Source organism: Bos taurus, chromosome X, assembly GCF_002263795.3.
Source record: "Bos taurus isolate L1 Dominette 01449 registration number 42190680 breed Hereford chromosome X, ARS-UCD2.0, whole genome shotgun sequence".
In the NCBI taxonomy this organism is placed as follows: Eukaryota; Metazoa; Chordata; class Mammalia; order Artiodactyla; family Bovidae; genus Bos; species Bos taurus.
In genome coordinates this window covers 36,996,971-37,018,054 of record NC_037357.1, presented here as the reverse complement: position 1 = coordinate 37,018,054, position 21,084 = coordinate 36,996,971, and the positions used below count along the sequence as shown (strand labels likewise).

Here is a 21,084-nt window from a genome sequence, read left to right as displayed (position 1 = left end):
AAACAGGGAAGTGTCCTGCAGTCAGCCTCCAGAATGCCGGGAGGAGGAGGGACAGAGCGCCAGGATCATTTCCAAGGTCTGGCTCAGTCACAGGGATGGTACCCAGGTGCAGGAAGCGAGGCAGAGACTGGACTCAGGACTGGCAATGGCCTGGTGCTGGCATGCACCTGAGGCCAACACTCTAGCTCTGGTCAGGTCCTAGAGAAGTGGTTCAGGGAGAGCCTTACAGGGCAGTGGGCTGTGGTCTTCTGGAAGGCAACGGCTAGCACTCATGAGATGTGTCTTTTGACCTGGGCTGGTGGGAACTCCCAGAGACTCCATACAGCACAGCAGTCCTGCTCAGTGCCAGGAACCCTGCTAAGTCTAGCAATTCCAGGGACCATGTGTGTGGCCAGCCCTTCAGCTTGGTGTCCTGAACAGGACAGGACACTGCCAGCACCTTAAGTGGGTGGGGATACATTTAAACATTTTCTTGGAAGAGCAATAGACTTCCTCTAATTTGCCAAGATTGGTGTGAGCAAGAAATCAGCCCATAGAAGTGGAGTGCCCTGCTGAATGAACAGCTGGGAGGGAAGACCCAGCATGGCACATGGAACAGCAGTGGTTTCTTCCTGAAAAGGGCAAACAGCTGACATCCTAGGCCTCTGGAGCTGGGGGCTAGGCATGGCAACTCTTGGGACACGAGTGTCCTCGAGAGGGACACTCCATACACGTCCCTGCAAGAATGGGGTGCCCACGGCCCAACCTGTCACAGAAAACTGGCTAGAGCAGGTGACCAAGGGCACTTACTTTGATGGCTCTAGAGGCACCTCATTCTTGCTCTGAGGTGGGGTGCCAGATGCCCAGGGCTCCTGGGATGGGGTCTAGGACAGGCCTGTAACCTTGGGTCCCCATGTGAGAGCTTAGCTCTCATTGGCTCTGGCAGATGTGTCATCACAATGCCCTGGACCAGCAACTTCACATTTGGGTCTCACCCTCTCCCGGCAGAGTGGTGATGGAGCCTGCATCTTAAAGAGCCCCAGCGTGGCCAACTGCTACTGTGCGTTTTTAGGAGCAGTGCTCAACTAGCAAGCACCTATGTGGAATACAGAAAGCCCCTCAGCCAGGGTGCCCTCGCCCCTTCAGGTCTTAGGGGCACTCAGCTGTGACCTGGAACCTCCCTATTCCTGCCAGTCACCCCCTGCCCACCTGAGGGTGGGGGCAAGGAGCAGCTGGGATCCCAGAGTCCTAAGAAGGTTCCCAAACAAGTCCCTCCATGCTCCCAAGGACAGAGCCCACAGGAGATCCCCTACCTGCTCAGGTAGGTTTTGAGTCTACCCTGGTGGCTCAGACGATAAAGCCTCTGCCTACAATGAGGGAGACCCGGGTTCAATCCCTGGGTTGGGAAGATCTCCTGGAGAAGGAAATGGCAACCCACTCCAGTATTCTTGCCTGGAAAACTCCATGGATGGAGAAGCCTGGTAGGCTACAGTCCACGGGGTGGCAAAGAGTCGGACATGACTGAGCGACTTCACTTTCACTTTCCCTTTTGGTGCAGCCTCCCTGGAGGCTTGTTATTCATTCTCTCTGGTAACAGGTGATGGGCGCCAGGTGCTTTGCTGGCTGATCCCAAAACAATCTCTCACTGATGCCCAGGAAGCAGCCAGGTCACAGGTGAGCAAACGTGTGCAGTGGGGAAGGACCCTAGGCATTCCCCCCTCACCCACCCGTGGCAGGAGGGAAACTGGACTGGAGGGACGGCTGTGGGTTGACTCGGAGCATGGAGCCTGCACAGGAATGCCTGCCAGGTGCTGGTGGGGCGGGGAGGGGTTGCTAGGAAGCAAGGTGCAAGGCCAGGCTGGAAAGGGCTGACAGTGGGCTCCTCAGAAGCTTGGGCGGGGGCGGGGGCGGGGGGGGGGGGGTCTGTCTCTGCCTTTCTCTGGGCCCCACCTGATGTCATGAGACAGGAGCATCCTGGGGGTAACTGGCTGGAGCAGAGAGCCTGCAAGGACTATCCCCCAGAGAGCTACTGGAACTCGATTCAACAGCATCAGCTCCATAGGGGTGCCTGCAACACCCCCCAGGAAAAACACAAAGTACTGGGGTGTGGCTTGTGCCCCGAGTTCCAAAGCCCAGGAACCCTTCCAAAGGCCAGAAGGGCTGCGCCTGCATATGCTACTAACTCCTGAGTTCCAGGCAAGCTTCCCACACCACTGTCCCTGGGACCCTGCCCTCACAGTGGCAGGTGGTCAGAAGGCCCTTCCCTAGGTGGGCCCAGGCAGGCTGGGTGAGGGCAGGCAGACAAGGCCACACTCTTCCAGAAGACGGGTGGGAGGGAAACCATGAAGGCAACCCTGAGAGATGCTGGGCACTGAGCATTCAGTCCCAAAAACCATCTGAGGGCTAAGAACGGAGTGGTAGTGACAGCCAAGGAATGAAGCAGACACACATGAGGAGGAGAGGACCTCCAGACCTGTGCCGTCTGCTCGGGTGGATGGATGCTGGGCACCCAGCTCTGCCCATGTGCGTGACCCAGCTCCAGTGCTCAGGATAGCCAATAGCTCTTTATTCAAAGAAGCAAGGGTGGGGGCGGGCACCACCCTCAGGCCTGGATGTGGCTCTTGGCGCTGAAGGCAAGGTAGTAGATCACTAGTCCGATGGCTGCGGCCAGGACTTCAGTGGAGACCCAGGGCCCGTTCCAGGTACCCTGCAAGAAAGGAGAACCATGGTCTCCTTAGACGGGGGAGGGGGCCAGCCACTCCAGGGGGCACAAAGACACGCCACCCACCTTGGCGAAGCCCCCAGTGCCCCCTCAAAGGTGAGGCTGGCCATGTGCCCCACCCCTTCCCCTGGGCTGAGCCAGTCCCCTCCTCCAGCTTACCCGATGGTCTACGCTGACTGTGAATAGAGGTGGGATGACAGAAACGTCCTCATTGTTTCTCTGAGCCTGTGAGGGAGGTGCTGGGGTCAGGGGGCTCTGCCGGGTGGGCAGGTTGAGGCAGAACCCTGCCCAGAGTTGTGGGAGAAGAGAGGTGGGCAAAGGAAAGGCATGGGGCTAGCTGGGGTGGGCGGTCAGGCAGGAAGGTGGCTACCCATCCATCCTGCTCTGAGTTGGGAAGGGGGATGGGGATTGCAGGGGAGAGAAAGCTGTGGCTGTGGGCTGCACCCTCCCTCCAACAGGCCTGGGGGGCTTTGGGGACACTCACCTTCCTCAAGAGGCTATAGGACTCCTCATCAAAGAACCGGACCTCATAGGTGCCCGCATGGGCGCTCTTGTGATCTAGGCTCCAGGACACCTGGGTGGGGTGCGTTTGGCAAGGGGTGGATATGATGGGCGTGCTGCTGCTACCAGCGCACAGAGTCCAAGGACCTCAGCTCAGCTGGCCAAGCCGCCCAGGGCTTCAGGCTGCACCTGCGAGCAGGTGGCCTCCCCCTAAAGTGACGGCCACAGCCTCCCTTACCTGGTAACGTCCCACGTCCTGGCCCCGGGTGACAGGAAATTGTTTTCCACTGACGTCAGCATAGAGAGCCATGTTCTGGGGGGAGGGGATAAAAAGAGAGTCACCTTCTCCCTTCTTGTGCTGTCTGTGAGGTTCCGCTATGCCCACGCCTAGGGTAAGCAGGTTGCCAGGCAGAGTCAGGGACTGTGCTGGGTCTGGTAGGGGCACCAAGTGAGAACCATGGGGGCCAGTCTCTCCATGTTGGTCTTGCTCCTTGGGGACCACACCTCCCCGCTGGCCTGGCCTCCCTAATCCCCAGCAAGCCTGTTAGGTGAACAGGGGTGAGATGACTGAAGTGTTCTCTTTTCTTCTCTTGAGTCTGGAAGTGAGTACTGGCATCAGGGGCACCCAAGGAGCTGCCTAAAGAAGGTGGTACCTAAGAAAGCCCAACTTCCATCTTTCTTTGGGCCTTCAGGTTGCAGGGACCCAGGCCAGGGCTGCTCAGTTTTTAAGTCACCAAATGCCCACGTAGACACACGTTTCAGCCAAGAGCAACCAGAAAGGGGATACAGGAGCCCTGGGGCTGAGCCTGGCTCTCTCTCTTCCCATGAGCATGCTTTCCAGACACAGCAAAGTGTCTGCCTACACTGCTGCGTGGGGGAAAAGTAGACCTGGCCGGTGAGCTGGATGTTCTTTAGTCACCTGTGCCCTGTTCTCGCCTTCAGCTGGGCAGCGAAACCCTGATGCTCGCTCTGTCCTCGTGGAGCCCTGGGTCTGGGCTCACCTGGTGCTACTGAGGACCCAAAGGCTCAGGCTCCCTGCCCACCTCTGAGCCTTTGCCCTCTTGGCTGAAGCCCTGCTGCCTCACCTGGACCCTGTTCTTGCAAGTCAAGGAGATCTCCACGATGAAGACAGTCTCAGTAGAAATGACAGCATCCGAGGTGGTATAGTAGGAAGGGGTGATCTGGGGCTCCACACAGGCCTCTGCTGCAGGGAGGAGGCAGAGAGGGAGGGATAAGGCCTGGCTTTCGCTCACTGAGTTGCAGGGCAGAAGGGACCACCCTACCCCACTTCCCAGAGCTCATCCACTAAAGACACAATGGGCCCTTTGGACCCTGCCAGGTGGAGTCTGGGAGACGGATCCAAATGACCAATCAGAAGTGCAGGGGACAAGAGGGGTGGGGTAGCCTTTAAGGAAGGCAGAGAAAGGGGGATGGGAAGACTGTGTGTGTGGAACCTCGATGTCAGGGCAAAAGAACAGGTGAGCATGTTGGGGGGTGGGAAGTGCACTGTGTGAATTCACTGCACAACTCAACTCTGTACCTGGACCTACAGACAGAAAAGCCATGCAATGGTTTAGGGATACAGCCTGCCCTGGAATACCCCAAAAGCCCAGGGCTAGGCTGACCTCAATTCAGAGCTGCAAGGCCCTAGCTAGTTGACTGAAGACGTGCTCTGCAGACATAAAAGCACAAAAACTTATGCGGGCTTCCCACATGAAGGGTCTCTGCCCCAGACAGTTGACAGAAAGCCAAGACTGGCCCCAGCGGTTCCGGAGGAAAGGAAATGGGCGATCTGGGTCCAGACGCACAACTTGTCCTCCTGCTGCCCTGAGAGAAAGAACACACCCTCACCATCTCCACACTGCTAGAGGCCACAGGGAAGGAAAGGTTTCACCAGGCACCAGCTGCTCTAACGCGGTGTCAGGGCAGGGCCATGACTTAGGCTGAGGCTTGGGACTGAACCAGTGGGAGGAAGATGCCTGGGAATGTCGCTGGGAAGTGGTTCTCAGGAGCCACGTTCCCCAGATGCTTCCACACTTTGCCAAGTTTGACCTTCCTCCAGACGCGGGAAAGCACAGTTTCACGGTCAGGTTTGTCCTTTCCAGGCATCACTGCCTACAGCATGGGGAGTTCCTGAGGAGCCAGTGACCAGGGTGTGGGTTGGGTGGCCACTGAGGCTGGTGAAACACTCCAGGCCATCAGGGGTGCTGGCCTGAAGTAGGGCAGATAAAGTGCTCAAAGTGGTCCTAACCCAGTCCAGGCCCCCAGGCCCATTGTGGGCTCCTGGAAGGACCTCCTGCTAAACCCACTTCTGGACTCCAGTGTCAGTCAGAACTCAGCCGGGCCACTGTTAACAACCTCTCAAGAATGTGAAGCCATCTGACTCTGCTGAAAAACCCTATACGGATCCAACAAGGCCTTAGGGGACACAAACCAAGCGTCTGATCCAGACACTCATCTTTCCCTCTTCAGGTCCCTTCTAACTCGTCTGCACTCTGGGCCCTTCTGCCTGGACCGTCTCTGCTTCCTCGCTTCACTCGGAGCCCCATTCCTAGGGAGGCCTGACCCCACATCGGGTCAGATGGTTCCTCTCCACCGGCTCAGTTTTTCGCTCCGATCGCCCTACACTGCAGAGCTTTGCTCCTGTCCACTCCCCTCCCCGCCCAGATCGGGGGCTCTAGGAGTGGCGGCAGGGACGAGTGTCACTTTCCCTGCTGGAGCTGGGGCCAGGCGCACAGAAAGGCTCTGGGAGTCTTCCTCACTGGAGCAGACGGGGCACAGATCAGGCTGTTTCTTCCAGCAGCTCAGCTGCTGGGTGAACGTGTGTGGTGCACGAGAGCATGGTGGCCTCGGCCGCCGCGACCAGAGACCACCTGCCTCTCAGAGGGAGAAGGCCCAGACCCCCGCTCTGCCCGCACCCGTCCTCCCCCGACGCACCACCAGTCGTGGGTGAGAGGCTCGCCAGAAAAGAACTCCGGCCAGGCCGCTACCTGAGCAGCAGGAGAGACCGGACAGCAGCAGTAGCGCCAGGGCGCCGAGAGATGCCAGCGCCGCCATCGCGTGTTCTCTGCCAAGGGAAAAAGAGAGTGGTTAGCCTGAACACGAGGAGTAGACGAGGAAGCGCGACGCGTCAGCGGCCGCCGCAGCCAATCGGGCGCCGGCGGGCTGGGCGGGCCTCTGACGTCGCCGGCGGTACTGACGTGTCTCCTCCCCGGACCAGGCGCCCAGCCGACCGCCCCCCAAAGATGGCGGCGGCGGCGCCTCCGGCGCCGGAAAAAGGCGTGGGAAACCGGCGCGGCCGTGTGCGTGCGTACTGCCGGGACCACGCCCCCTCCCGAGACGTCGCGCTCCGCCGAGTCTCGCGAGAGCGGCAGCTGCGTGTCGGAACCTGCGGCTGTCTTCACGTTCTGTCATGGCGCTGAAGGTGGCGACGGCCGCGGGCGGCGCTGTGAAGGCAGCGCTCAGGCCGGCCCTCCTCTGGCGTCCTTGGGAGGTGAGAGGGAGGAGCGGCCCACGGGGACATCCGCCGCACTCACTAAGAGCTGTTAGCAACTCGGCGGGGTTAGGCGGGCCGCCGCCGCGCTCGGACCGTTCTGGAGCCCGATTGGCTGCGGGCCTCACGGGGAGGGGAGCGTGTCGCGGCCCGGGGTTGATTGGCCACCTCCGCTGTCAGTGAAGGGGTTAGCTTAAGTTGACCCTGGTCTGGCGCTCCAGGAGTCTGCATGTGGTGGCGGGGGAGTTCCCGGCGAGCGGGGGGCAGTGTCACTTCCCAGTGTCCTTGTGGGAACCCTTGTGAGGCGGTCGCGTGTCCGGCCCGCCTTGCTCCTGTGCTCCTGGGAATCCGTTCCCGGCCGCCCGTCCTCCTCGGATTTCCCTCTTATGAACCGCTTTGCCACCTCTCCCAGTGGAGGTGGCCAGTCTGATTTTTCGGTGCCCCAGGGGCTTTCCCACCCTGCAGGCGCTGGGAATGGGAAGGAGCTAGGATTCCTGAAGCTGGCGGCGGGTCGGGAGGCCGCGAGGACTTTGCTTCCATCGTTCTCTGTTTAGGATCTTGCTTGTTCGGGTCTGATTCCTCTCGTGACACACTTCCATGAGGATAGTGTAGTCCCTAGGTGGGTGGGAAGTCCTAAGCGTCATCAAGTCGGGACTGGCCCGAAGGGATGAGAGGTCTGACCTCTCTCTCTGGGCTCCAGTTTCCCCTCGCTGTCAAAGAATCCACCCACCTCTGACCTTCCAGAACTCAGTGACTTTGCTGACACTCCTTGCGGTCACATCTCCTGGCATGCTTCCCCGCTCTGAGCCTTTGGGAAGGCTGGCCTGTCGCAGCTTCTGCCTTATTAAATTCTGTGTTAAGTGCTGACTTCTCCCACTTGCTGGCGAGAGGCTTTCTAAAGGTTCCTAGCCGCTAGGCTCTTGCAGGATCCTGATGGGGACATTTGTCTCCTTGCTGACTTCACCTGTGTGTGTGCTTGTGTTCATATTGGGCCGGGAATGAGGAGACTGAAAGGCTGCTAGCTGGGGAATGCCTTGCCCCAGACTGGTTGTCTTGGGTATGGGAACCTTTAGAGATGAAGCCCAGATCTTTGGTCCCAGTTAGTGGGACCTTGTGGGAAAACATGCAGACACCATTGGTACTTGATCCAACAGAAACATACTGAAGAGAGAAACTTCACTAAGGTGTGCAGCACAGGAGCCCTTTGGTTGAATCACATACCATTCTGGAGTGCTTTCTGTGGTACTCTGAAAGGACGAGGGTAACAGTCCACCTTCCTGCTTGATGAACAAGCTGGAGACCAATGCATGTATCACATCTTGCCTTGTCCTGGGGTCCTTTGATGGATAGGTTCACAGAATCTTTGTAACTCTCTGAAGGAAGGGGCCTGAGTCTGTCCAGAGCAAGGTCAGGGAAGTTGCTATCCCGAGAGCTCTCTGGGTCTTTGGCCAAAGCTGGATGGAACATGTAGCATTGGGACCAGATGAGGGAGAGGTTCAGCCCTGGTGGTAGTCATGGGACCCACGGTCTGGTGGGGGGTTCTTGCACTGAAATAGAGCCAGGCACGGTGTGAGTGGTGGCTCACCATCGTGGCCAGGTCACCTGCCCCGTGCCTGTGGGCCTCAGAGAGCTGGAACCCAGGAGGAATTAGCTGGCAGCCATAGGGGCCAGCCCAGCATCTCCTCATTGGTCACCAGCCTTGCACACTGGCCTGAGGGGCTGCTGAGGTGAAGGGGAGCCCTCATCCCTCAGCTCGGGACTGAACAGCTTGCATACCTCTTTTCACTTAATGCTTCCAGTGGTCAGATAAAGTAGGCACCTCTGTTCCATGGATTTCAGGTAAGGGGAAGAAGCTTAGCAAGGTTAAGCTGTTTGCCACCAGGAGTAGTGGATGGAGGCTTTGGACTGAGGTCTCCCTAGTCTCAGAACCTGCCGTATCTTTCTTCATCTTTTGATGTGTTCAGTTCAGTCAAGAAATGTGTTTCGTGTCCCAGCTCTGGACCAGGCATTCTTCTGGGTCCTGGGGTGATAGTAGGAGATCAGACAGACACCGCGTCCACTCTCTGGGGCTTAAGGGTTGGAGAAGGAGTGAGGCAGCCATAACCTAGGGAGATGGGGATTGGGAGGAAGGGAACGAGTAGGGCTTTGCAGCCCAAGGGGACCAGCAGCTCAGCAGCCTTAGGGCATCGGGAAGGCTTCCTGGAGGAAGGGCAGTCTAAGCCACCATGTGCAAGTTTGTGTCGAGAGCCTATAGAGAGATGAATCTAGATACTGACAGTTGCTAGAAGGCAAACAGAAAAACCCCAAGCATGCATCTGGCTCCTGATCCGGGGGCTCCGCGGATCAGTAGAAACCCAAGGAGCATCTTGTCCTGTTCATCACCCCCTTCCTAACTCCTATACCTGCAGAGCTTTGTGCAAGTGGGTACCTTGTGAAAACCAGCCGGAGAGACCCACATGGGGTGGTCAGCCTCTGCCTGAGCTTTCTAGACTCCTAGCAGGAAGGCAAGGCTCTTTGGGAAATGGCCACAGTGACTATCATTGGCTGGCATCCTCTGCTGCTCCCCCAGCAGGCAAGTGGCAGGGCATCCCTGAGTGAGAAGGAGGGACTGTGGCTCAGTCCCCGCCTCTTTGCATTGAGCGGCACACAGGTGGGGCTCCCCAGAGAGGAAAGTGTGAGCCTGTAGCCCCCTGTGGCAGGAGCTGGGACCTGGGCTTCTTCCTCCAGGTAAGTGTGGGGACTCCAGATGGGTCCCTCTGAGCACCTGTCCCATTTGACTCAAGTGGCTGTTGCTCTGAAGCTCTCAGGCATGGCACCGACATGACCACGTGTGGCCGTTGCAAGTGGGGGGGTTGGGGACATCTGTCATCCACGCAGGCCACGAAGCATCTTTGCAAACCTTTATAAAGGCCTTAATTAAGGATGAGCATCTGCTCTTCTTCTGATCCTAGAGGGCTATTCCCCATGTGGCCAGTAGGGCTAATCTTTGGCTGGGCAGAGGGCTGGGTGCTATCTTTTCCCCTCTGGTTTCCATGATCCGGATCGTCGCCATGTTCTGATTGTATGCTGCTTTTGTAGTAAGGAGACGTGATGGAAAAAAATGACATGCATCACGGTCGTGGTAGCCTTGTGGTTTGCTATTATGGTTTCCCTTTTGTACTGTGTTGAGTGTGCCAATTTCTGCTCACTCAACAGACCGCACTGAGCAGGAAAAATTGGCTGAGAAAACTCAGAAACAGCAAAAGGCGGGGAGGGAAGCGTCAACATTTCTGTAAATGTCTTTGGACAGCGGAAGCTCCAGAGCCACAGGGCCTATCTGGGCATGGTGGGGGTGCCCACCTCCCCTGCCAGGAGCTCGGCTGACCCTGGCCAACTTGACAACAACCACTGGCATCTGGGTTCTCTCTGCCAGGTTCTAGGTTCCCACGAGGCCCCCCGGAGGAGCTTCTCAGTAAGTAACCTGCCCTAGTGCATACAGGCACGTGTCCGTCTGTACGTGTGTGCAGAAGAGTGTGTGTGCAGGTGCATGTGGATGGGTTTGTGGGCACCTGGGGTGTAGAGGGGTGTGTGTGTGGGCACATGTGTGTGCCACGCCTCTTGGCTCTGTTCCCTCCATGTGTCCCCTGAGGCGCAATCTCCACCTCTCCTCCTTCCCTCCTCTCCTCTCCTCCTCCCCTGAACCCTGGGGGCAAAGCCTGGTTCCCTGGGCCCTGCCTTGTTCTTCTAACCTCGGCTGATCTGTGTCTTCTTCCTTCCTGTCCCCGCCTCTAGCAACAAACAATTGTGAGTATCCTTCCCGCCTGCCTGTTTGTCAGGTTGGGGGCTTTTAGTGGCTTTGGGGTTGACCCAGTTCCAGGCGGAGGTGGGACCTGCTTCTGTGGTTGCCCTCCTGACTTGGGGGGACTGCAACCCCCCACGAGCAGCGCTGCACTGTGGGTGGGGCAGGGCATATGGTTGGGGTACCCTGAGTTGGCACCTCCCAATTGGCTGGCCCACTGAGTCAGGACTCGAGGGAGGAAGGGAACTGAAGGCCTGCCCCCTCCCCCTCCCTTCCAGCCCCCGTCGGCGAAGTATGGTGGGCGGCACACGGTGACCATGATCCCGGGAGATGGCATTGGGCCAGAGCTCATGCTGCACGTCAAGTCAGTGTTCAGGTATAGAGGGGGACCCTGAGAACGGGGCACCATGAGGGTAGCGAGCCAGTGGTGGGCAGCCCCTTGTCCTGGTGCCTGCCCTCCTGCCAGGCTGAGCCGGGTGAGGGGGAGGGCAGAACCCGAGCGACTCATGCCTTCTTGGAGTGTCAGGGCACCCCCATCAGCTGGCACAGCTAGGCTCAGTCTCCCCTTGGCCAGAGCCCAGGCAGAGTGGGCAACAGCAGAGGAGAGACCTCTGTGCCCTGTGCTCGGGGCCTGGGATCACCGTCCTGATCCCACTCTGCCCCAGGCATGCATGTGTGCCTGTGGACTTTGAAGAGGTGCACGTGAGCTCCACCGCGGACGAGGAGGACATCCGCAATGCCATCATGGCCATCCGTCGGAACCGCGTAGCCCTGAAGGGTGAGACTCCCTTGTGAGCTGACCCTTGTCCTTGGGCGCCCATGGGTGCTGCACCTCGGTGGTCTCGGTGTCACTAGCTGCTGTGGGAGCCTGTCTAGGCGTGGGCTCCCTCCCGCCTGGGGCCGCCCTCTTTGCTGGAGTCAGCTGTGGCTCTCAGAGTCTTCCTTCACACGCTGGGTGTCACACCGATGCAGGTTTAAGCCCCCACTGGTGGCCTTGGCTCTAGTTGGCACAGCTGTGGAAGTTACAGCTGGGAGCTTGACCCTCGCTGAGTGTTCCTCAGTTGGGTCCAGCTCCTTAAACTTTCCATCACTCATTCTGCACACTTGAGCCCATCACCTGCTCTGTAGGAGCAGTGAGTGAGCCGAGACAAAGGTAGAGATGCAGGCCCTGGCTGTCGCCTGGAGGGGCTGACATGCCAATGATAGGGTGCCCAAGGTAGCCCCGTGGGGACCTGAGAAGGGCCCCCTCAACTTGGCATTCTCTGACTGCCTTCTCTCAGGGGCAGCTGGCCCTCTGGGTGCCCTGGTTCCAGCCAAGGTGAAGGCGTGGTCTTTTACAGGCAACTCTTGCCTGCCCCTGAGCTGGAGCTCTTGTGGCACCTTGACACAAGGCCTGGCACGAACCCTGGCCAAGCTGCCCTTGCAGCTGGACCCTGGCCTTGCCAAGCCTCACCCAGGGTCTCGCAAGACCTTCTGGCTAGCTGCCAGCTGTTTTCATCCCTTCCTTCATTTAGTATTTATCGAGCGTCTGTTATGTGCCAGGAAGCCATCAGTGAACTCAACACTCAGACGCACACATCCATCCGCCGTCATGGCACTTCGACTGCAAGTGCGCTAGGGTGTTCTGTGAAGCCCTGCTCCCACCAGCTCAAATGCGGGAGTACACTGGAGCCTGGGCCCTTCTCCAGCCTGCTGGTCTTGTTTCTGTCCTGCAGGCAACATTGAAACAAACCACAACCTGCCCCCATCCCACAAATCGCGAAACAACATCCTTCGGTGAGAGCCAAGGGCGCAGCGTGGGTGCTGGGTGGGGATGGTGGTGGCCGCGGCCGGCTGATCTGATTTGGTACACCTGCAGCACCAGCCTGGACCTCTATGCCAACGTCATCCACTGTAAGAGCCTGCCAGGTGTGGTGACCCGGCATCGGGACATTGATATCCTCATTGTCCGGGAGAACACAGAGGGCGAGTACAGCAGCCTGGAACACGAGGTGAGTGGGGCGCAGGGGGCACCTGGTTAGGCCGGTAGTCAGGAAGGCCATGCCTGGACAGAACCTCATGCCAGAGGGCAGGCTCCGACAGGATATGAGTCTCCTGTCCCTCCTCACCTTCCCAGAGTGTGGCGGGCGTGGTGGAGAGCCTGAAGATCATCACCAAGGCCAAGTCCCTGCGTATTGCTGAGTACGCCTTCCAACTGGCCCAGGAGAGCGGGCGCAAGAAAGTGACAGCCGTGCACAAGGCCAACATCATGTACGTCCCCAACGCTGCCCCTCTGCGCCAGGGCCCAGGCCTGCTCTCAGTGCACACATCGGGGGGAGGTGGAACGGGGTTCTTCCCACTCTGCAAATGGGACTGGTGGTTCTGTGGTGTTGGTGAATACCGTCCCTCTGGTGGGTGGTGGCCGTGGCCAAGCTGGTGTCCTGCATCACCCTAGGAAACTGGGCGATGGGCTTTTCCTCCAGTGCTGCAGGGAAGTGGCAGCCCGCTACCCCCAGATCACCTTTGAGAATATGATTGTGGACAACACCACCATGCAGGTAGTTGGGCTGCCATGCTGCATGGGCCCCTGCCCTGGGTGCATGGGCCTGCTGGTGCTCCAACTCCTGACTGCTGCTCCCCACCCCACAGCTGGTGTCCCGGCCCCAGCAGTTTGATGTCATGGTGATGCCCAATCTCTATGGCAACATCGTCAACAACGTCTGTGCTGGGCTAGTTGGGGGCCCCGGCCTTGTGGCTGGGGCCAACTATGGCCATGTGTATGCCGTGTTTGAGACGGTGAGTGCCACCAGCGATGCCAAGGTCATGGGCCTTTGTGAACTAGGGCTCAGTCAGTTCAGTTGCTCAGTCGTGTCTGACCCTTTGCCACCCCATGGACTGCAATCATGCTAGTCCTCCCTGTCCATCACCAATTCCTAGAGCTTGCTCAAACTCATGTCCATTGAGTCGGTGATGCCATCCAACCATCTCATCCTCTGTCGTCCCCTTCTCCTCCCACCTTAAATCTTCCCCAGCATCAAGGTCTTTCCCAAGGACTCAGTTCTTCCCATCATGTGGCCAAAGTATTGGAGCTTCAGCTTCAACATCAGTCCTTCCACTGAATATTCAGGACTGATTTCCTTTAGGATTGACTGGTTTGACCTCCTTGCAGTCCAGGGGACTCTTAAGAGTCTTCTCCAACACCACAGTTCAAAAGCATCAATTCTTTGGCACTCAGCTTGCTTTATGGTCCAACTCTCACACCCATACTTGAAAGTGAAAGTGGAGTTGCTCAGTCAGTGTCCAACTCCTTGCGACCCCATGGAGTGTAGCTCTTCTGTCCACGGGATCCTCTGGGCAAGTACACTGGAGTGGGTTGCCGTTTCCTTCTCCAGGGGATCTTCATCTTTCCAACCCAGGGATTGAACCCTGCTCTCCAGCATTGCAGACAGACTCTCTACCATCTGAGCCACAAGGGAAGTCCACATACGTTACTACTGGAAAAACCATAGCTTTGACTAGATGGACTTTTGTCAACAAAGGTCGGCAAAAAACTATAGCTCATACACTTTCTAGTTCAGTCATTGAAAGTAAATTATTTAGTGGTTTCTAGAATATTCAAAATTTTGCAAACATCCCCACTAATTCTAGAACATTTTCATCACCATAGAGAGAAATTTTGTAGGCCCTTGCCCTCTGCGATGGCCCACTCTGTAGAGCATGCTTCTCTCTGAATCTGAATGAATCCACTTCTTACCAAAAAAAAAAAAAAAAAAGAAATCTGGTAATTGTGGCCAGCATTCTCTTTCCCTTCCCCCCAGCCCCTCGCACCAATCTCATCTGCTCAGTCTCTGGATTTGCCTGTTCTGGACAGTTCACACCAATGCAGGATACCCTCAACATTCTTACATTCACCAGCCCCCTCCTTTTTCATGTCGCCTCTTCCAGGCTACAAGGAACACAGGGAAGAGTATTGCCAATAAGAACATTGCCAACCCCACAGCTACACTGCTGGCAAGTTGCATGATGCTCGACCACCTCAAGTAAGTGGCTTCTCAATGCCCGGCCATCAGCCCCCAGACTGCGAACGAGGCCCAGAGGACTGAATTCTGTTCTTCTTCCTCAGGCTGCACTCCTATGCCACCTCCATCCGCAAGGCCGTCCTGGCATCCATGGACAATGAAAACGTGAGGCCCCCCAACCCCCACCCCTCTCCCAGGTTGAGCTGATAGGACGCCCAAGGGGCTGGAAATGGTGACCTAGCGCCACCATGAGGAGGGTGACACCAGGTTGGCTGGGCCTTCTTGGCCTTAGCTGGTACTGCGGCCCCCCTGGTGGCCCTTCCAGCTCCTGCAGGCCACAGAGTGTAGTGGGCAGCCCTGGGCTGCCTGCAGGCCAGGGCTCAGGGATTGGCCGGATCCTGGTGTGTGCCCAAGTTTGCCCGTCTCCTGCAGATGCACACCCCAGACATCGGGGGCCAGGGCACCACGTCGGAAGCCATCCAGGACATCATCCGCCATATCCGTGTCATTAACGGTCGGGCCGTGGAGGCCTAGGCTGTCCCCAGGACTGTTTAGGCCCACTCTTCAGATCTGCTTGGCGCCACCAGCACCCTGGGTGGCTCAGTGGGCGGACCCAGAATAAACCCACTTCCGCCCCAGCCCTTGGTGGCGTGCTTTTGTCACTATTGACGCAGGTGTTTCAGGTCACACTTTATTAAGAAAAGAAACAGCACACTTCCCATTCAGAGGGCCCCTCTGTGAGGGTTGGGGGGCAGAACACATTCTGAAAGGCCAGGTCCTGGCCTCGGCAGATCTGTCTTCCCTGGCCTGCCCCGCCCAGGTGGGTATGAGAAAGCTCCCACTCAGCAGGGTGGGCAGGAACTGTCCTGCTTTCCCTGAAGGCACTAGGGGCCGGGGGTGTAGGGAGGGAGCCGGGCCCGCCCCAAGCTGCCCAAAGTGCCCACAGGGCCTAGGGATTGAGCCAAGGGTGCTGCAGGCAGTCGGCTGCACTGGCCCGCTTCTCGGGGATGTATTCCATCATGGGAAGCAGGAAGGCGCTGAACTGTGTGGCCTGCTCCAGGGGCCACTCGTACTTCTCCATGAGCACCTCGTATAGGCCCCAGTGCTTGAGGTTGTGGATGTGCCGAAGCTCCCCTGGAGGCAGGCCAGCACGCCACAGGTCAGCCTCCTCCTGGGAGGCCTGTCATCTGAGACCCCTCGCTGGCCCCCAAGTTCCCACATCACCCCTCCATCCAGGTGGCCCCACCTCTCCGGTTGAAGAACTCCCGGGAGTAGCGGCCTGAGAGGGCAAAGGCTGGGGGGATGTCTCCTAACAGCTCCACAATGTGGGCGATGTGGTCTGTGGACAGAAAGGGAGCTGGGAGGTTGGCCAGGCGGCTGGGAGGTCCTGAGGCCGGACCCTGGGGTTCGCCACTTCCTACCCTCATCACGACTGTAGTCTTCTCCCGAGTGCGGTTCAAATAGGTAGTCGCCAGTGGCCAGCTCAAAGGCCTGAAAAGGGCAGAGGGTAAGGCTGTTGGCCCCAGTGAGTCTGCCCGGATGGGGTACAGCCACGGGCAGACATACCATGCACGCTGTGCTCCAGATGTCAGCTGGGGGCCCATACTCGGCGCCGATCAGCACCTCCACAGCCCGGTACTGCCGTGTCTGGATGTCCTCGGTGAAGTGCTTGTGCTGGAGGCAAGGGGAGCCCAGGGGAGGGGCTGGGGCCAGGGCTGGTCTGCCCTTAGTTGCCCTCAACATGTCTCCCACCTCTTGTGGGCCCATGCACCCCAGGAGAATCGTGGGGCTCGCTCTGAGCCTCAGGGGCCCCCCTTGTCCTAAGAGGGCCTGGCAAGATGACCTGAGACAGGCTGGTCCCTGCACCATGGCCGTCCACCCCCGCCCATGGGCCCAGTCCTGCCGACCAGGTGGGAGAGGTGCTGTTTTGGGCTCAGCCCTGGGACTGCAGCCTGAGGCAGGCATGGGGGTCTGGTCGAGCCCCGGGGACCAGCCTCATTCATAGCAGGGTGCCTGCTCATACCACCCAGCAGGCGTTGCCCAGGTCTGCGATCTTGATCTTGATCTTGTCTGCGTTTTGGGGCTCTAGGGGGTTCACCAGGAGGTTGGAGGCACCAAACGGTGCTGGGGAAGCAAGAGAAAGAGTGGCTGAGCTGGTTGGGCACTGGCCCAGCCCTGCCCACTGCCCGCTGGCCTGGTCCCACTTACTGCTAGGGGAGAGGAGGCCGCCAACCTCCCGCTGGTTGGACGAGCCTGAGAGGATGGAGCACGAGGCAGGGGAGAAGAGGGAGCCCGAGAAGCCTGAGGTCTGGGAGCCCGGGCTGAGGCTGCGGTTGCCCCTGGGGGCCGGGGATGAAGAAGCCGGCGAGGGGTCAGGCCCCACGCCGCCCAGGTGGCAACCGGAAGAGGATGTGGAGCCACTGCCCGCCTCGAGTCTGGAGCTGGAGTCTGGGGAGACAGGCCAAGGTGCTGAGTGGGCAGCCGCCGCCGGGGGGCCCGCTCCCTGCTCCCATCCTCACCCTCGGCCTGGGCCGCGGCCTCCATGGCCTCCAGCTTCTGCAGGTCACGCAGCCGCTCCTCCAGCAGCCGCTTCTGCTGTTTCCGCTTGCGCCGCATTTTCTTCCTCTTGTTTTTCGACAGCTTCCCCGTCTGCCGAGAACCAGGGTCAGCCTGGGGGTGCCTGGCAGCCAGCCACGGAGCAGCCCAAGTGTCTCCACGGGGCTCCCACAGGGGACAAGCTCTGCAGGTCCCAGGACCCCATGGCCACCAGGACATGGTCCTGCCACCTCGCCCACCTCCTGGGTCCCCTCCTGCCCTCCACTCTCCAGAGCTGGAGGCCAAGGAAGAACCAAGAAGCCTCTGGCTGGGCGCCAGCCTCCCCTGGGGCCAGCTGTTAACACATTGTCCTTTCGGGGAGGTGGTGGTGAGCCCCAGTGGCCACCCAGGGCCGTTTGGGGCTTGTGGCCCCCTCTGTATCACCCTCATCCAGGCCACCCAGCCTTTTGGAAATGCCCCTGCAGGAGTGTTGGGCAGCAGGGAGAGTTAGGGAGAAGGGGGAACCAGAGAGGCTGAGAGGTGAGCTCTGAGCAGATGGGAAAATGAGGCCTAGGAAAAGAGGCGGCCCAACTTACCAAGACCTCCTGGGGGGCGGTACTGACTGCGGTGGAGCAGGCAGAGCCGGGAGGAAGAGAAAGGAACTGAGACTCAGGCCGGGGCTGAGGCCCACGGGCCCTGCCCTGGCCCCACGCAGGATCTGGGTACCTGTGGAGCGGGATGGGGGTGGTGCCCCTGACTGTTGCCACTCTGTGGCCTCAGCGGCCAGGCGCCGGATGTAGGCATCCCCCACACACAGCAGAATGTTCTCGGGCTTGATGTCCGTGTGGATGATCTTGCACTTGGTGTGGAGGTAATCCAGGCCGTGCAGCACCTGTAGAGAGCCAGTCCTGAAGTCCACCCACCCTGCCCTGGCTGCGTGCCACAGGGCTCTTCCTGCCGAACTCAGGAAGAGCTCACCTGCCTCACGATGCTCTTCACACAGGGTACGGGCAGGCCCTGGTAGTTGGACTTGATGATCCACTTGAGCAGCTGATGGCCAAGGACCTCCAACACCATGCACACATCTGGGGCCAGGAGTGAAGGGCAGCCGCTGGGCATGCAGCTGGGGCCCAGGTCCTGCCCACCTTCAGCTGGGGTGGGGGAGCCCTGAGGCTCAGGCAGCATAGAGCTGGGTCTGGGAGGTCCTGTATCACCACTGTCCCGGTGGCGCTATAGTGTCCCTGTCACTCTCTGGTGTGCCAGTTGGCACCGTACTTTCTGTGGTCTTCCTAGGGACAGGGCACTGGAGGAGTAGACAGGTTTCTCGGAACAGCTCCAGTCCTGTGTCCATGTCTGCCCAAGAGCCTATTGACAGCCCCCCCGAAAGGGAAGGCACACTGAGACGGTGCCTCCCACTTGGGGGTAACCTAGCCATGGATTGCCAATGCCAATCTGGTTATCTGCTCCACCCCCCATGCCCAGACACAAATCCCTGAAGTGGTGGGGGTATTTCATAGACTAGTGTCATTGGAAGGGATAAACAGCCCATCACACAGATAGCAAACTGAGGCCCCTGGAGCTGGAAGGCACCAGCCAGCTATCTCCTGCTGAGATGCCACACTTGTTTGCTCAGCCTGCAAAGGATATGGACTCCGTTAACCCCTGAGATCCTGAAGTCATCGATGAGCTGGACAATGGTTTCTCTTTTGGGGTCACTGGGGTCACTGTCTCGGACCTGCAGTAGAAACCAAAGGTCCACATATGGCCTCAACCTCCCCCTTGCCAGCTGCTCCCCCGGGGTGGGCAGCCCCTCCGGCCCCCCTGTCCCGCTGTGCTTGGGCCTCACTGGAAGAAAAGCCTCAGGCCCGCCCTCCGGGTCCTCCCCCTCGGCCGAGCCAGCTGGAGCCTACCCCTGCGGGCGCCCCGCCCCAGCCTGTGGAGCCCGGCAGGCCCCAGGCGGCTCCCAGGGAGCTGGGAACGGGTAGGGGAGGCGCCTCACACATTTCAGGAGCTTGATCTCATCTACAGCTGTCTCCGTGTAATGCCCCGCGCTCTTCACCACTTTGAGAGCCACAAAACGCTTGCGCCTGCAACACCGAGACCCATGTCGGCCGCCGGCACCAGACAGACCCACGGGGCCCTCGCCATAGCCGCAGGCGTGCCCAGGGGCAGGATCCCAGCTGGCATGGAGCCCCGGGGCAGGGGGGACGACACTCACTGGATGTCCCAGCAGAGCCAGACAGTGGAGAAGTGGCCCCAGCCCAGCTTGCGCACCACGTGGTACCGCCCATTGAACAGGTCCCCGATTTTCACAGGGTAGTAGCCGCCTGGAGAAGGGAGCCCACAGAGGCCGCTGAGGGTGGCGCCTTACCCCTGCCCCAGCACGGCACCGTGCTGCCGGGACCCTTGGCCCACGTGGGTGGGCTCCGGGCCCCCTCCTCCTCCCCGGGGCCTCACCCTTGCAGTAGTCCTTGGGGTCTTCCTGCTCCTCATCGTCGGAGCCCAGCAGCCCCTGCAGCATCTGAGGCGCAGGGGCGATGGGGGCCAGTTCGGAGCCGGAGGACTCGGGCCCGCAGGAGGCCTGCGAGCTGCGGGTGGGGCGGGCAGGCAGTGAGCGCGCGGGCCGCCAGGGGCCCCAGGCAGCCCGGCCTGGCCTTACCTGCTGCTGCTGTCGCTGTCGTCGCCGCCGCAGCCGCCGCTTGCACTGGCGCTCATTCTGGCCGCGCTGCCCGCAGCTCCGGTGCCCCGGGCGGCCGCTCCTCTGGGGCCCGGTCGCAGCCCGTGCATTTATAGCCTCCGCTGCTGATCTCACCCGCCTTTATAAATAGCCTCCCAGCTGCTCGGCTGTGGGCAAGGTATGCAGCGGGGAGGGGGCGGCGCGGTGACAGCGGCCCTCGAGGGCCCGATCCCCCAGGACGAGCCCCCCGCCCCCATCCCAGGGCTGGCCAAGGGCGCCGCCGTGGGGACACAGTGTGCCACTGCCTCCCTGGGGAGTTCCCTGGCACCCTAGGACCACCATACCGGGATGTGGTGACCTGGACCCCGGGCTAAGCTCCTGCACCCCAGGACTGGCAGAGGGTGCTGCAGAGTGGCCACGTGGTGGTGAGCTGGTCCTCAAACTGGAGTCCCGGGGCTCCAGAGCCTGGTACGGGCCCTGTGGGCACGGTGCCCCCTCTCATATGCCCTCGGGCAGTGGCCACAACTGAAAACATGCTCTGGCTTCTGGCTTGTGCAAGCCTGCCCAGAGGCGACCCCAGCCACTCTCGTGGGTACCTCACTCCCTGGCCACTCGGGTCCTGGAGCCCCAAGACGCGGCAGCCCAGTGTCCTCTCGTCCCTCCATGTGGCATCCTGAGGGGCCCTGGCCAGGCGCGGGTCGGGGGCGTGAGGTCTTCCCACCAGAGGTACAGGCCTGGGGGCTGCCCATGTGGGACCCCAGGGCTGCACGGCATGCCTGTGGCTCCCTGGGTCCATCTCTGCCTTGCTCCCTGGCTCCAACAAGTGCACATGTCCATGTGGGATGCACAGAGAGGTGTCCACCCTGGCCCTGCCCTCGGGGAATCTTCAAGTGGAAAGCAAAGGAACCCATGGCTCTAGTGGCCCAGGTCACACAGCCCTCCAAAGCCTGTGACCTTGGGGTGGTAGCCAAGGGACCAGGTTTTGAAGAATCCGGTCCCCCAAAACGGGGTGGGCAGGGGAACCTCCAGAGAGGGAGCAGGACACACTGGAGACCTCCGTGGCTGGTCTTGGCTGAAGACCAGCTGTGGGTGTGGAAGGCGAGGTGGGGCGAGGGGGCTTAGGTGATCAAGGAGCCCCCCAGAGCTTGCGGGCACGAATGTGGGGTTTCCGCAGAGGGTCATGGGCACTTTGGCTCTTTAGAGAGAACACGCTGATTGCTCCTGGGAGGGAATGGAGTCAGAATGGAGTAGAGGGAGCTTGGTAGTAACTGGTGATCCCAAGATGGGACATACTTGGTTCTACATCCCTGTACCAAAAAATAGTTGGGAAGGTGGGGTGGGCATAGATGGTGGTGGGAGGGCAGGGGCACCTTTCCTGCAGGGGTCACGTGAGGGAGGAGA

At 59.7% G+C, this 21,084-nt stretch overlaps 3 protein-coding genes across 6 annotated transcripts; 1 reads left to right on the top strand and 2 right to left on the bottom strand.

The window, feature by feature from the left end:
* Nucleotides 1-2,524: 2,524 nt before the first annotated feature.
* Nucleotides 2,525-6,287, bottom strand: SSR4 (signal sequence receptor subunit 4). Of its 2 annotated transcripts, none has more exons than XM_005227671.3 (6): nt 6,193-6,287; nt 4,288-4,406; nt 3,441-3,515; nt 3,186-3,275; nt 2,861-2,926; nt 2,525-2,686 (listed from the first exon to the last, which is right to left on the bottom strand). In XM_005227671.3, the coding sequence occupies exons 1-6, from the start codon at nt 6,257-6,259 to the stop codon at nt 2,582-2,584; spliced, it is 522 nt and encodes a 173-aa protein (XP_005227728.1). In that variant the 5' UTR covers nt 6,260-6,287; the 3' UTR covers nt 2,525-2,581.
* A 307-nt stretch (nt 6,288-6,594) lies between these two features.
* On the top strand, nt 6,595-15,109 carry IDH3G (isocitrate dehydrogenase (NAD(+)) 3 non-catalytic subunit gamma). Of its 3 annotated transcripts, none has more exons than NM_001076313.1 (13): nt 6,595-6,695; nt 10,108-10,146; nt 10,467-10,478; nt 10,752-10,849; nt 11,139-11,251; nt 12,189-12,249; nt 12,332-12,464; nt 12,590-12,723; nt 12,908-13,010; nt 13,102-13,248; nt 14,398-14,492; nt 14,576-14,636; nt 14,904-15,109. In NM_001076313.1, the coding sequence occupies exons 1-13, from the start codon at nt 6,615-6,617 to the stop codon at nt 15,003-15,005; spliced, it is 1,179 nt and encodes a 392-aa protein (NP_001069781.1). In that variant the 5' UTR covers nt 6,595-6,614; the 3' UTR covers nt 15,006-15,109. The 3 variants fall into 3 exon arrangements, with proteins under 3 accessions (NP_001069781.1, XP_015317007.1, XP_005227754.1); XM_015461521.3 differs by having other exon boundaries at nt 6,605-6,695; nt 9,985-10,146; XM_005227697.3 differs by lacking the exon at nt 10,467-10,478 and having other exon boundaries at nt 6,605-6,695.
* A 39-nt stretch (nt 15,110-15,148) lies between these two features.
* SRPK3 (SRSF protein kinase 3) lies at nt 15,149-19,755 on the bottom strand. Its single transcript, NM_001083390.1, has 15 exons — nt 19,666-19,755; nt 19,464-19,594; nt 19,225-19,333; nt 19,006-19,093; nt 18,654-18,741; nt 17,985-18,091; nt 17,733-17,898; nt 17,603-17,628; nt 16,991-17,120; nt 16,680-16,919; nt 16,495-16,595; nt 16,038-16,145; nt 15,893-15,962; nt 15,718-15,810; nt 15,149-15,605 (listed from the first exon to the last, which is right to left on the bottom strand). The coding sequence occupies exons 1-15, from the start codon at nt 19,719-19,721 to the stop codon at nt 15,421-15,423; spliced, it is 1,698 nt and encodes a 565-aa protein (NP_001076859.1). The 5' UTR covers nt 19,722-19,755; the 3' UTR covers nt 15,149-15,420.
* Nucleotides 19,756-21,084: the final 1,329 nt, after the last annotated feature.